The following is a 15,000-nucleotide window of genomic DNA, read 5'->3' as shown; positions in this document are numbered from 1 at the left end:
TAGTGATGATGATGATGATGATGTGGTGGTGGTTATAGTAAAATTAGAGGTAGTGTGGATGATGTGGTGATGGTGGTTGTGGTAGTAGTGGTAATGATGATGATGTGGTGGTGGTTGAAGTAGTAGTGGTAGTGATGATGTGGTGGTTGTAGTAGTAGTGGTAGTTGCAGTGATGATGATGTGGTGGTGGTGGTTGCTGTAGTAGTGGTAGTGATGATGTGGTGGTGGTTGCAGTAGTAGTGGTAGTGATGATGTGGTGGTGGTAGTAGTTGTAGTAATTGTGGTAATGATGATGAAGTGGTGGTGGTTGAAGTAGTAGTAGATGTAGTGATGATGTGGTGGTGGTGGTTGTAGTAGTAGTGGTAATGATGTGGTGGATGTGGTTGTAGTAGTAGTAGAAGTAATGATGTGGTGGTGGTAGTTGTAGTAGTAGTGGTAATGATGATGTGGTGGAGGTGCTTGTAGTAGTAGTGGTAGTGATGATGTGGTGGTGGTAGTTGTAGTAGTAGTGGTAGTGATGATGTGGTGGTGATGGTTGTAGTAGTAGTGGTAATGATGATGTGGTGGTTGTAGTAGTAGTGGTAATGACGATGTAGTGGTGGTGGTGATGGTTGTAGTAGTAGTGGTAATGATGATGTGGTGGTGGTAATTGCAGTGATGATGATGTGGTGGTGGTGGTTGTAGTAATGGTGGTAGTGATGATGATGTGGTGGTGGTGGTGGTGTAGTAATAGTGGTAGTGATAATGTGGTGTCGTGGATGTAGTAGTAGTGGTAGTGATGATGTGGTGGTTGTAGTAGTAGTGGTAATGACGATGTAGTGGTGGTGGTGATGGTTGTAGTAGTAGTGGTAATGATGATGTGGTAGTGGTAGTTGCAGTGATGATGATGTGGTGGTGGTGGTTGTAGTAGTGGTGGTATTGATGATGATGTGGTGGTGGTGGTGTAGTAGTAGTGGTAGTGATAATGTCGTGGTGTCGTGGATGTAGTAGTAGTGGTAGTGATGATGATATGGTGGTGGTGGTTGTAGTAGTAGAGGTAGTGATGATGATGTGGTGGTGGTGGTTGTAATGTTGATGGTAGTTATGGTAGTGGTAGTGGTAGTGATGATGATGTGAAGGTGGTTGTAATGGTAGTTATAGTAGTGGTAGTACTGATGATGTGATGGTGGTGCTTGTAATGTTGATGGTAGTTATGGTAGTGGTAGTAATGATGATGTGGTGGTGGTGGTTGCAGTAGTAGTCGTGGTACTGATGATGATGTGGTGGTGGTGGTGGTGGTGATTGTAGTAGGATTGGTAGTGATGATGATGTGGTGGTGGTTGCAGTAGTAGTGGTTGTGATAATGGTTGTAATACTAGTGGTGATGATGATGATGTGGTGGTTGGAAGGGGGGGGGGGATCCTTGGAACAAATGGACCTCACCGGAATTTGCCTGAAGTTGCCCGGAGCCCGGAATTTTTTGCTCCAGACCGGAGTTTTTTCCGGTGAAACCGGAGTTTTGGCATCACTGACTTTGTTATGTGTGCGCGCATGTCTAGGTGAGTGTCAAAAAAGAAACCCCGGTTTCGAACGACATTGGAATTGTTAATAACAGATTCGCCGAAGGACAGTTGGTCAATGACTTGATCCTTTCCTGTCTTTTTTAATACAATCAACTCAGTTTTGTCCTCGTTGAATTTCAGCTTGTTGTTTGTCATCCATGCTTTAACGTTATCTAGACATGCTGCGAGTCGCTCTTTTGTTTCTGCGATATTTTTTTTGATGAAATGGGAGTGTATAGCTGGGCATCATCGGCGTAGAGATGATGGCTGAGACAGAGGGTAGCGATGATGTTGCTTTAGGGCTTTGTGTACATTGTGAAAATATAAGGACCAAGCATTGAACCCTGTGGAACGCCAAATTGCAGCTTTGTAGGTGGTAAAAGGGAATCATTTATGAGGACGCATTGTGACCGATCTAGTAGATAGCATGAGAACCATTCTAGAGCTTTGTCTCCGATTCCAAAGAGCCTCTGCATTCGGTCTAGTAGTATTGCATGATCCACAGTGTCGAACGCGGCACTTTGGTCCAGCAGCAGTAGTATTACATTATCGTTTTTGTCAAGTAGGTCGACAATATCATTGTGGACACGCAAAAGTGCTGTTTCTGTACTGTGTGATTGCTTATAGGCGGATTGAAAAACATTATGCAGGTTGCATGTAGTTGTTGATACGTTTGACAATGAGTCTCTCTATTAATTTTGAAACATATTTTTCTTTTTCAAGAGTGGAGTAATTAAAGATTCCTTGAAGCAGGCTGGGATGTCTGCATTCTCGATAGACCTATTTGCAATCGAAGTGATAGCAGGTGCGACTTCCTTTACACGTTCTTTCAAAAGCCTCATTGGTACATCAAGCTTGCACTGTTTATTTGGGGCTTTCTTTATTAATTCACTAACCTCTTCTATTGAAGCAGAACAGAAATTGGACAGTGAGCATGATATAGGTGGTATGCTATCTTCATATTCAGAGGTGTTGACTGTGTTGTCCATGTTGGACCGAATGGTAGAAATGTTATTAATGAAGTAATCATTGAAGCGCTCCGCCAGTTCTGATTTGTTTTGGTGTGAGTAAGATGGCAGTACTTTTCCCCTACTATCAACTTTCATCAAACCGTTCAGGACATTAAAAAGCTTCATACTGTTGCCTCTACTATCGTTCACCTTGTCTCTAATAGATTGTCTTTTGGTTTCGATAATCAGAGTGTTAGCTGCAGTTCGTGCTTGTTTATATAACTCTCTATGTATTGTGAGTCTTGTTTTCCGCCATGTTTCTTCCGCTTCTCGCCTCATCTGCTTTGACAACCGATTTTCCTCAGTGAACCATGATGTGTCAGGTCTTATGGTGGTAACTTTGGTTGACAACGGAGCATGGTGATCAAGAAGTTCAAACATAATTTTGTTAAAAATAGAAACTTTGTCATCTGCTGTGTAGGCACGTTCAACTTTGGTGGTAAGACATGATGCAATTAGGTCATTTTTAAATTTATCAATATCTAATGACTTATATTTTGGATATGTTACTGTCTTTTTTGTGGGTTTAGGTTTTTCCAAATTCAATTCAAATAAAACAAATTGATGGTCTGATATTTCATCACGGTGTTTAATTATGAGGTCTAACGTGTTTCCTTTTTCGTGTGTTGGTTCTGTGATGATTTGGACATAGTTCTGTGCCTCAAGTATATTGAGAAAATATTGTTATCTGACTCGTCATTCACATGGATGTTAAAATCCCCTAATATATAAAGATTGTCTTTTGTTGACAGATCGGTGAAATAACTGTTCAATTTCTGTCAAAAACTATCTTATCGTTGTTTTGTTTTTGTTAGATGGTGTTGGGCGATAAATAAGAGCAAAGTTAAGTTTCATGTTTTTTATATTTTAGTTGGCATTAGATGGTTTCGAAGGTCGTTGGCTTAGTTGTTATTTTCATTTTTTGTAAGGTATTTTCCTTGTGAATAATCATTAACCCACCACCGTGTCGACCTTTCCGGCTTTTCTTGATCCCATTGTACCCAGCAGGTTTTATTTTATTTATGGTGTAGTCACAACTTTCCTTTTTTAGCCATGTCTCTGTTATGAATAATATGTCATAGTCATTTTCCAAATTGTGTTCATAAAGCAGAGTTGTCTTTTTATTACATACTGATCTCGAGTTAAATAACCCACATTTCATAAGGTTTGACAACGCTATATTAAGCGTGTTATTATTTGAGTTGATTCGGTTATTGATTCTTTTTATTTCATTTGGCCTTATATTGACCCTTCTTCCCCTCTTTGCTGTTAGTGTTAGGTGGAAAGGTCTTCTCGATTTGAGCCTTGTTGTTGAAGGTGCTCCCTTTATGATTATTCTTATTGGGGTGTTATCTGTGGCTTCACCAAAATCTTGATTAGCGTCTTGTCGTCTAAGACTTGGTGGTGCAATGCCGCTCAGTGTAGGGAGCCACTGAGTTAGAGTTGACTTGAGACATTCTGTTATTGTTCTCATTGATGCTCTTAATCGGATGTCAATGTGGTGTACATGTGGGCTCCTCATCCAAACAGGGGCACAGTATTCTCTCACACTGTAGCACAGTGCCAAAGCAGATTTTCTCATAACCTGTAGTGAGGCTCCCCAGGTGGTACTTGCGAGTTTTCTCACCAGGCTGTTGCTTTTTGCGAGTTTATTTGCAGCTCAATGTGTTTTCGATAATTTAGTTGTCTGCCCAATGTGATGTAGAGGTATTTAGGAATGGGGTCTGGGGGTAGTATTGCGTTACCGACTGTGACCTTCAATTCTTTTGTTGACTCTCGGTTATTCAAGTAGAAGTCTGTGGATACTGATTTGGTGATGTTCATTTTTAGGTACCACTGATCAAAGTATTGTTTCAGGCGGGTGGTGTCTTTGCTTTGAACTCCTTCAATCTCTTTCCATTTTTTCGATTGATAAGATAAGGCCCAGTCGTTAGGGTATCTAAGTTTGAGTGCTTCACAGTTTGGCATTTCGGAGATATAAACATTGGGGAAAGTTGGTGTTAAAACTGAACCTTGTGGTACCCCGTTTTTAATTTTTCGTGTTTTGCTTTTGTTTCCTCCCAATATGACATGAAATTGTCTTTTGCCAGTCATGGTAGACAGCAGTGTAAGCGTCTTACTAAAAGGAATCATTTTTGGAAGCTTTAACATCAGGCCGCCTGTCCAATCCGTGTCATAAGCTGCAGATAAGTATATTAGGACTGTGTGGCGGGTTTGTGTGTTATTTGTGGGTTCGAGTCCAAACGATAAGCTCAATGGTCTGGAGTTGAACTAGTATGCGCGCTATGGCTCTCTTTACCAGCTGCGCCACTCAACCTACACCACAAACGGCTCAGGTTTAATCTAGGGGTGATAAAGAATTGCCTTAGGGTCCGTTATAACTTAATTGTATTAATATTAATAACAAGTGAGTCAAGACAGTAGTAACGCCCAATACAATAATAACAATTCTATACATAAAGTTTAATTAGATTGTTACAGGAAAAGATAGGGAAAATAAGTGTTTAGTTTGTATCAGGAAGAATGGCTCTAATTGAGTGGATCTAATTTATTATTTATCTATTGATTGATTTATTTATTGATTTATTTATGATTGATTGATTTATTTATTTTGAATCATTTGTGTCCGTGGAAAATACATTTGAAAATGGTATAAGCCCGTTTGGCTTATCTTATACAGCCGGCTTGCTTGATTGAGGCAAATGTATCAGCTAGTTCCAGGGTTGGCTCCTGCTTCCAGGGTTTTCTGGACTTCACAACATTGTGGTGTAGTAATGGGCTGACAGGAAGGTTCTGGTGTCAGCGATGACTGACATCAGGGATTTACAACTAAGCAAAGACTGGGAGTCAGTGATTGGGCACGGACTGGGTGCTTCAAGGACAAGGACCTTCAATTAAGAATTTAAACAAAAAGGTCTTAGAGCCAATCTAGTTTGTCTTTCGCCACCGGAACGTCCTTGAGCGACACATCATAATAGCTTTTATTTGCCGACAAAGGCAAGGAGAAGCAGTAACTCCATGATAGTGGTTAGTTATTGCATTTGTATCAAACATCAAGTGACAGTTTGAACGATCTTACATGATGAGAATTTAGCAGGAATGTGTCCTTATATTATATAATTTATTTATTTTTATCAATTATAATTATGATTATTATGATGTGTGGCCGGGGATTGGCGGTAGAGTACAGACATCAAGCAATATACATATTGAATATAAATGAAATAATAGCATAGATCATAAAAAAATGTTAATTATAGTATAATATACATATAGATGTAGTTGGTACATACGTATTTCAACTTACGAATGTCCATAGAATAGAGCACAATTAAAATATACACAACTTATAATAGTAATGGTAGATTAAGCATTGAATTCACAGCAATATCTCGTTCCACTTTGAATGTTAACCAATAATTAATTTTACCTTTAACCGAGAGAAGTTAAACTTTTACAAGTTTGAAATTGGAGGGATAGTTCTTCTTTCTTGGGATTCTTAGCGTGTGTGTGATTAAATTCAGAGATGAATTTGGTTTTGTAAAGTAAGGCGACGCCATGGAATGATGGGGATAACCAATCAGAAAGAGTGTTCCTATTTAGGTAGCCAATGACATTCAAATGCTTTTGGTTAAAAACTATAGCGGGAAGGGATAACGTTAAGTGCAATTTTAGCTACTCTGAACGAGACGAGAACCTCAGGGCATATGCACGTTGGAGTCTTGTTTGGAAAAGGTAATTAGCAGGAAATATGCATACAATGGGCAGGCAATTGAACAGGTGAATAAGCCTTAAGCGGGAAGTGAGTGGTATCTAGCGTCCCGTTATACAATGGGAAGGTTTCCTACATAATGACCAAATCCAGCTAGCAAAATTTAGAGCTTTATTGGAGTAAAGTCTTTCCACGTTTTGAGTGTTTTATCTCGAGGTGTTCCTTTCCCATGGCACATATATATTGTCCACTAAATTTGAAGTGGTTTTGAATGAGACGCTGACGAATGATAAAGAAATCACGCAGTGAAAGAAAATCGTTCGTCACAGATACACTATAGTGCTGGATTATAACAGCATTCAGACGAAACGTCGGTCGGTCACGGATGCCAATTTGGTTCTTTTAATGCCAATTTTTTACAATGCCTATTAAACAAACAAAAAAAAGTCCTGACTAGACACTAACCATGGAAATGGGATAAGATATTCAAGATTGTTATCCACTTCAACGGGCATTTACTAGAAAATGTTATGCTTCTAAAATGTTGGCAGTTACCTCGACAATTCCGACTTTTCCAGTAATTTGCTTGATATATTTTCCTCAATTAATCTGGCACTGGAACATTGGATGTCGAGACATAATTTCATGTCGGCTTTTGTTGTTGTTGTTGTTGTTGTTGTTGTTGTTGTTTTTTTGTTTTTTTTTGTGTGCACTTTTCTTGTTTTCAGAATGATTATTAGCGATGTAAATCAATGAAGGCACAATGAAATTGAAGGTATTTATTTATTAAAGTTTGTAAATGCGTTCAAGTCATGTGTGGGTGAGATTAATTTGATACTTTTTACTCCCACTTAGAAAAGAATGCTGTGTTCCGTCAAATCAAGGTGACGATAATTCATAATGCGAATGGTTAATATTTACTAGGGCAATACTTTTATTCTCTCTCTCTCTTTCTCTCTCTCTCTCTCTCTCTCTCTCTCTCTCTCTCTCTCTCTCTCTCTCTCTCTCTCTCTGTCTCTCTTCTATATTTCTATATATATATATATATATATATATATATATATATATATATATCGTTTGTTTGTGTGTGTGTGTGTGTGTGTGTGTGTGTGTGTGGACTTGAGGGTGGGAGGGGGCGGGGGGGGGGGGGAATGGTTTCAAATGCATAGCTTTAGTAATTCCGATTTGTATATTTGTATTTTTCTACGTCGGCTTGAATGACACTTTGACCCCAAAAGAAAAGAAAAACGTCGGATTTCTATTCATACTCACCAAAAGATTATTTTCGATGGCCAATAAGATGTCTTTTCAACCTGTATGTTAGGCAATAAAACAAGTGAAAGTATTCTGCAATCGTTGAATAAATGTTTTATTCAACGGGTTCGAAGCATTATTCAACGATTACATTTTTACTAAGAAATGGTAGGGTTTTCCAAAGGGAGGGATAAATGGATTTCTTACATGATACCTAAGAGGTCCATTCCACAAATCAGTTTCTATGGCGGGGTTTTGTGCTTCAAAGTGGGGTTCGAGTCCAACGATAAGTTCAGTGGTTCGAACCTAGTATGCGCCCTATGGCTATCGCTATCAGATGCGCCACTCCGCCTTCACCACAAACGGCTCCCGTTTAATTTAGGAGTATTTAAGAATAGCCTTATTGTTCTTTATAACTGACTGTAATAATACAAGTGTGTCAAGACAATAGTAACACCCAATACACTTAATAACAATTCTATACAAAAGTTTAATTAGATGTCACAGGCAAGGAGAGATAATAAAAGAAAGATAGAATGAAGATTATGGATTATGTATATTACACAAGTTAAATTATTACTCCTGTATTCATTCAATCACAGGAAGAATGGCTTCACTTGAGTTGATCTAATTTATCATTTATTTATCTAATTATTCATTTATTCATTTCTTTAATGTTATGTGTCTCTGGGTTTTGATTTGAGAATGGTATAAGCCCATTTGGCTTATCTTTAATCCAGCCGGCTTGCTTGTTTGGTTTCCTTCTTGGGACGGAACTGTACCAGCAAATTCAAGGGTTGGTTCTGGGTTCCAGGGCTTGTTCTGGTGCCAGGGAATGTTCTGGGCTGACAGGGAATGTTCAGATGCGAGGGAATGCTCTAGTGCCAGGGACTGCTACGGACAGCAACCGACCAGGAGGGAGGGACCATCAATTAAGAGTTTAAACAAAAAGGTCTTAGACCCAATTCTAGTTTATCTTTAGCAACCGTTTCATCTTTGAACGACACATCATAATAGCTTTTATTTGCCGACCAAAGGTAATGAGAAGCAGTAACTCCGTGATAATGGTAATAATCAAAATTATTACCTTTGTATGTCAAACATCAACTGCCAGTTGAACTATCTTACTCTTACATGATGATAAGTTAACAGGGTTATGTCCCTTATATTTTTTAATTTATGATTATGATGTGTGGTAGGGGATTGGCGGTAGATTACAGACATCATTTAATACACAGATTTAATACACCGTAATATCTCATTCCACTTTGAATAAGTTAACCAATAATAAATTACCTTCAGACATGGTTAAAACTTTTTTTCAAGTTTAAAATTTGAGAACTGGTTCGTTTTTCCGTCGATGTTTTAGTGTGTGTGTGTGTGTGTGTGTGTGTGTGTGTGTGTGTGTCATTTGTAAGAGTAATGAACTTTATCAAAATGGTCATGGCGAACAAATATTGGAATAGCCAATAAGAGAGAACGGTATTTTGTAGATGGCCAATGAGGTTCAATTATTTTGCTTGACAACTGGGTAGAAGCCAAACGTAGCGGGAAGCTAGAATAGGAAGGTTTGATAGAAACGCGGACCTTAGGGCATAAACACACCTGGAGTCTTGTTTGGAGAAAGGATAATTAGCAGGAGATATGCAGACAATTGCAGGCAATTGAGCAGGTGGGTGTAGAATAGATAAGTTCTTGGCAGATAACGGAGTGCGAGATATAGCAATCTGTTAACAATGGGCCTTTTTCCGATATCTTGACTATTCCATGCTTATAATATCCCTTAAGCGAAATTTAGAACAGTCTTATATTGGCATTGGCGTAATTGTAGAAGAAATTGTCCATGTTTTAAGTGTTTTTATTCAAGGTGTTAAATTCCATTTGCAAGAATTGTTGTCTACTAAACAATTGAAGGATTTTTAAGCAGACGCGCGAGCGAGTGAAAATCGCCCGTCACAGTTTCCCTCCATCATAACTTAAAAACGGATTGGTGCGGGATAACATTTGTCACAACTCTGCACTAACCTTTCTGTAGGTGATGTGCACAATTTTAATTACCATTGTTGAATAAATAGAAACTTATTTTCTTTTTACTGTTGATAGTTTATTCATGATAGCCGACATAATAAATGCCCAGGAAATGAGGGGATCTATCTCAAGGTATTAAGTTCGAATAATAATGTTGTCTACACAAGGCATACATAAGGACCTAGTAACTACCCCTGGAGACAATAAACCATCCATACAAACCCCGAGAAAGTGGATTCGGTCGAATGGATAATAAGGAAGACGACAGCAGGTCTGGGAAGCCTGTCAATGCTTGTGGTGATGCAGGAATGTCAGTTGTTGAGCAATCCCTGGCTGAAGACAAGCGAAAATCATGCTTTGAGATTGCTAAAGAATTGTTCATGACAATGACGTCTGTTTACCGGATTCTCACCGAAATCCTCGAAAAGAGAAAAATGTTCTCAAAATGGGTTCCCCATATTTTGCTGACACCAGCTGAAAAACATGCTCGTATCAATTTCTTAAGACAATTCATGCGCTCTCTATGACCCTTACCTTCGAAGGCTCTTTAGCGTGAAAGCTAACACCTCCTTTGAGGACCTCTCGCTGGACCATCATATAGCCTGGAATCTGGAATCAAAAAGATTGCGCACCTGCATAAAGATGGGTATTCTGTAATAGTAGAATATCGACACTATGGATGGCCATTAGCTTTGACAAAAGCTCATTTTTTGCCATACTCTGGCTCTCGATATTGATGGACAATATATGCGTCTGGTCGCTAACCCCGATATCGCATTTTCCCCACTAAATATGCATTTGAACGTTCGCTTATTTCTCGACCGTGCCAACAACACGAACGCGGTTAGGCGACCGACCGCTTCGCCATTGGAGAATCTGTTTCCTGGGTATAAAATCATTGAAGAACATAGCTGTGTGGAGCACGCTATGGGCCTGACATCCGGGATGGTTTCGTGACGGTCAACTGGAATTACTCCTTTTGCCCCCGATATGCCTCAAGCTCCCCCACCAACGACAAGGTAGGAGATCCACGAAGGAGATGACGTTAGCAGACTTGATCTTGAACAGTTTAAGATAGAGACGATCCCCTTTGGCTGGAATAACTGTGCATATAAGATACATGTGATAGATTGTCGATGTTGATGAGACTTAAGAAAAGATATTCTTTGTAAAACCTTGTCGAAACAAAAATATGTATATATGATATTGAAATAATATCTGTTCAAATAAATCCATATGTGTTTTTACCCTTTGACTTTTTAAAAATTGGAATTTGATTGCTAAGTCGTTAGAACACTCGTATCATTAACAAAGGTTACGGTCTTGGTGCAGTCGAGACTTTTTTCTGATCCGTCTGTCGACTCCTATCAAAATAAATAGAAACAAATAGTTGATCTGAACGTTTTACACATATTATAGAAAACTGCGACAAACTCCAGCTTTACAGTTCTTACACATTCAAACATTTCGATTAATCGACCAAGGTTAAAAAAGGAGTATCCTCAACAATATCATAGACGCAATGGAAGAAACACTTTAACCCAGACCCTGTATCTCTATGCGTTCATGTTAGTAAACAACTCAAGAACGTACAAAGCTATTGGGGCTGGTTTTACCACTTCAATGAATTAGAATACTGAGTTGCACACACAAAGTAGACAATCCTTGAAGTCTAGGGCCAACTGAAGCATATTTCTTTAAAGGTCTGTGTGATGAGATGTGATATTTTGTGTGCAGCGTCTAATTGTAAATCTGGACAGAAGTGTTGATCCTCCCGACGCGAGAAGTTACAAAATCTGCAAGAAAAGAGGAAGAAAAATAAAAATAAACCAAACAACACTAACAAACTAAAAAAACAAAAACAAAAACAAATAAGGAATAAACAGACAAAAAAACAAAAAAAACAAAAACAAACAAACATAAAATACCCAAAAAAAAATAAAAAATTAAAAAGTATTGTGAATTAACTTGCTGTATGAGTACTTCTCTTTCCGTATGGTCTGTGTCATGTAATACATTCATTTTCAGCTTTCCATCACATAAACTGTAAGATGCATAGTCATTTAAAAAAAATATTCCTGTTTTTGATCAGTTTTAACCCAGAAAAGTTTCTTTTTATAGAAAAAAAGGATAGCAAAGAAACAAAGACGGGATTAGCCTTTAACACTAGTTTTAATATATATTTTAATTTTTTTATCTTCAGGAAATGCAAATCTGAAAAGTTCCCAACTGTGACTTGCGTTCAGGAAAACAAGTTTACAACAATAGTAAGAAAAATGGCGTTTCATGCTTATAATAGCAACGAACTCTCATTGAATTTGATTCCATCGAATTTTCTCCACGGCAATGATAGTAACAATTCTTATTATGACAATGCCGAAGACAACGAAGCTAGTACACCCGACATCAACAACAAAAATGGTGGAAATAATTTCGATCTCTTCTATTTATACATATTTCCCACAGATACTGAATATGATATTCTCACTATATTGAATTATAGTTTAATAATATATGGAGCTGCAATAGTTGCCAGTTTTGGTTTTGTTACAAATATCATTAACATAATGGTTTTTTACCGACAAGGAATAATGGCGGACAGCTGCACTCCCATTTTTCAAAGTCTTGCCATGGCAGATTTTTGTGTCTGTGCGATATCGATACTAAATTACTACTTGAGGGTGGTAATTAGCTTAATATATTCTTTTACTTCTGTCTATTTTATGGGTTTGGAAAACCTATATTCATTGATAGAAGTACCAGTCCCAATGCTATCCCAATTTGTATCATGGGCAACGGCTTTCTTAGCTTTTGAGAGAATGATGAGCGTGTCTTTTCCGTTTCATGTGAAGAGGATTTTCACACCTAAACGATCACTCTTGGTTTCAATTGCTATTTTTTTAACGGTTTTTTTTTTACAATTGAGCGACATGTCTCATGATAAATTGGCATGGTCAAAGAATAACAATTCACAGTTATATTTATATTCAGAAGTTAACGAAGAAAAAAATATTTTTCTTCCAAATTTTTGGTTGGAATTAAACCACTTAAATAGAATCATCTTAGCGCCAACATGTGTCATTCTCCTGGTACTGTTCAACATTATCACCATTTTAAAAATCAACGGTTCGAAAAAATTCCGAAAATCAAAAACTACAACTATGTTGTCTTCGAAAACGAACGAAAATATTTCAAATTCAGAAAAAGACAAGATCAAAATTAAAAAAGAATCCAAATTAACCAGAATGATGATGGTGATTTCTCTAATCTTTATGATTTGCTATTTTCCAAGAACCATACATTCGGCTTTACGAGTAAGTATCATTACCAGGTACAAGTTATGTTCAATTATTTTTGCATCCAGTGCTTCGATTCTTAGAACTTTCAAATAGCTGTCATAATTTCATCATATACTACACAATGAGCTCAAAATTCAAGAAAACGTTTAAATTAATGTGTGTTTGTTGTAGAAAAAAATCAAAATAATTTTTTAAAAAAACAACTCTTTATTCATTCCATAGGGGAAATTTGTCTCTAGGGTCTGTTCCAAGCGAAGACTGGAATAACAACAACCCAGGCGTCAGCCGCAGTGCAGCGCCGCAAATTAAGCTTGGGCGAGATGACTTGTTCAAGGCCACACAGCGCAGCGGCTATTCGAACTCGGTACTTTTCGGGTACGAAGCAAAGCCACGCTGCCCCATTCGATGAATGTAAATGAAATTAAACTGTGTCATTTCAAATGTGACCCATCGCCTTTAAACGGTACTATGTACATTTTTTATAAATGCTGACATTTAGAATTGAATATGACATTTTGGATACTTGGAAAACAGTTCGGATTTGGGGCGAGGCATGTGCGGTTTGGGAGCATGGTTGTACTGTAGCATGCCCCAAATCTGTATGAGAGAGAAAAAAATACGCTGAAAAACTTTTTATATTTATTTTACTGACAAAATATTTATGCAAATGACAAATTTAACTTCTCTGCTTATCATTAAAATCAAAATTATACACTAATGATAGAGAAACATACTTTTACAGAATCGATTTATTATAGTGGTGCAAATTCAAATATTGAGTGAAAAATCGTGTTAGACTACTTGGTTTCAACTTGGAAAAGGAGCCACATTCCTACACGATCGGTCAGCTTCATTCATGACCTCATTTCCAATTACAGTGCATAATGACTGGTACGGATGCCGATTTTTATGTGAAGTTCAAGATCTTCTGATTATTAAGAAAAAAATCAATTCGCCCAGAAAAAGAGAGTTATGAAAATACAGGAAAAGATTGTGACACACTCTGAAGCGTATGGATTTGGGGCGTATACGGATTTGGGGCGACCTACCTTAAGAACGTTTAGAAAATTATTCTACGTCATTGTGCGCTACTTATCTTCAAAAACAGTGTGAAAGTGAATGTGAGCCTCAATTTAATATACGAAAACAGAGAAAATTGACGTTTCGGGTTTCCCCTTTATCAACAAAACCGACGGATGAGATAATGTGGTAGTGGAGTTGTTAAAGAACATTATCTCATTCGTCTGTAGTGTTTCATTCATCCTATTTTGTTGATCTATTTTCGTATATTGAATTGAAGATTACATTCAATTCCACTCTGTTATTTATTTCTTTGAGCTTCAAGCAGCTAAATTTACATGACGCTACTTATTTTTTTTTACGTCGAAAGATTTGTTCAGGCTGTTTCGTTGTATTATTATGGCAAGAGACTAAAGACGTGAAGTCGAAACTTTTCAAAAATAAAGCAATCCACAATGAAGAACAACGATTGAGCTTTGTCGTAATGAATTTTCTTTCACAGTTGATCCTGAATTTCTGATTGAAGAGATTGTGCGGCTATGAGGTCTATTGGTATGATACACGCTTTCGGCTCTTTACTCACATTCATTCTCTCGCGGTTTTCAGGTGTAAAATGAGTACCTGACTGTAAACAGCGTTGTCTCTGTCCGAAAAAAAAAATTGACCTTGCGAAGTCCCAGGTTTGAGAGTTTTTTTTGCCAAGATGAGGGTCATTTATATCGATCAATATTTGACTTACGAGTTTTCTGGCCAAATTTTAAAATATGGGTTTTTCCAGAGTACGGCAGAAGTGTTGTTGGTTTGTTCTGCATGCAAAGTAATGTTAATGATAAGAATAATGATATAAATAATAACAATAATGATAATAATGATAGCAATAATGATATTAATCATAACAATAGTTATATAATAATAACAATAATGATATTAATAATAACAATAATGATATTAATAATAACAATAATGATATAATAATAAGAATAATGGTATTAATAATAACAATAATGATATTGATAATAACAATAATGATATTAATATAACAATAATGATATTAATAATAACAATAATGATATTAATAATAACAATATGATATTAATAATAACAATAATGATGATGATAATAATAATAATAATAAT

General features: G+C 37.2%; 1 protein-coding gene across 1 annotated transcript in view; it reads left to right on the top strand.

Annotated features, from left to right (window-relative positions):
* LOC144959211 (uncharacterized) overlaps positions 1-14,333 on the top strand; it is a 45,163-nt gene extending 30,830 nt beyond the window's left edge. Inside the window, exons 11-12 of the mRNA XM_078891752.1 lie at positions 11,749-12,859; positions 13,067-14,333. Coding sequence (XP_078747878.1) covers positions 11,749-12,859; positions 13,067-13,111 — 1,156 coding nt within the window. The 3' untranslated portion in view covers positions 13,112-14,333. The remainder of the gene's footprint in view (positions 1-11,748; positions 12,860-13,066) is intronic.
* The last annotated feature ends 667 nt before the right edge of the window (positions 14,334-15,000 follow it).

This window comes from Berghia stephanieae, chromosome 13, assembly GCF_034508935.2.
Source record: "Berghia stephanieae isolate SIO BIC M18660-M18661 chromosome 13, UCSD_Bste_1.3, whole genome shotgun sequence".
NCBI lineage: Eukaryota > Metazoa > Mollusca > Gastropoda > Nudibranchia > Aeolidiidae > Berghia > Berghia stephanieae.
This window is presented reverse-complemented; position numbering and strand designations above follow the sequence as displayed.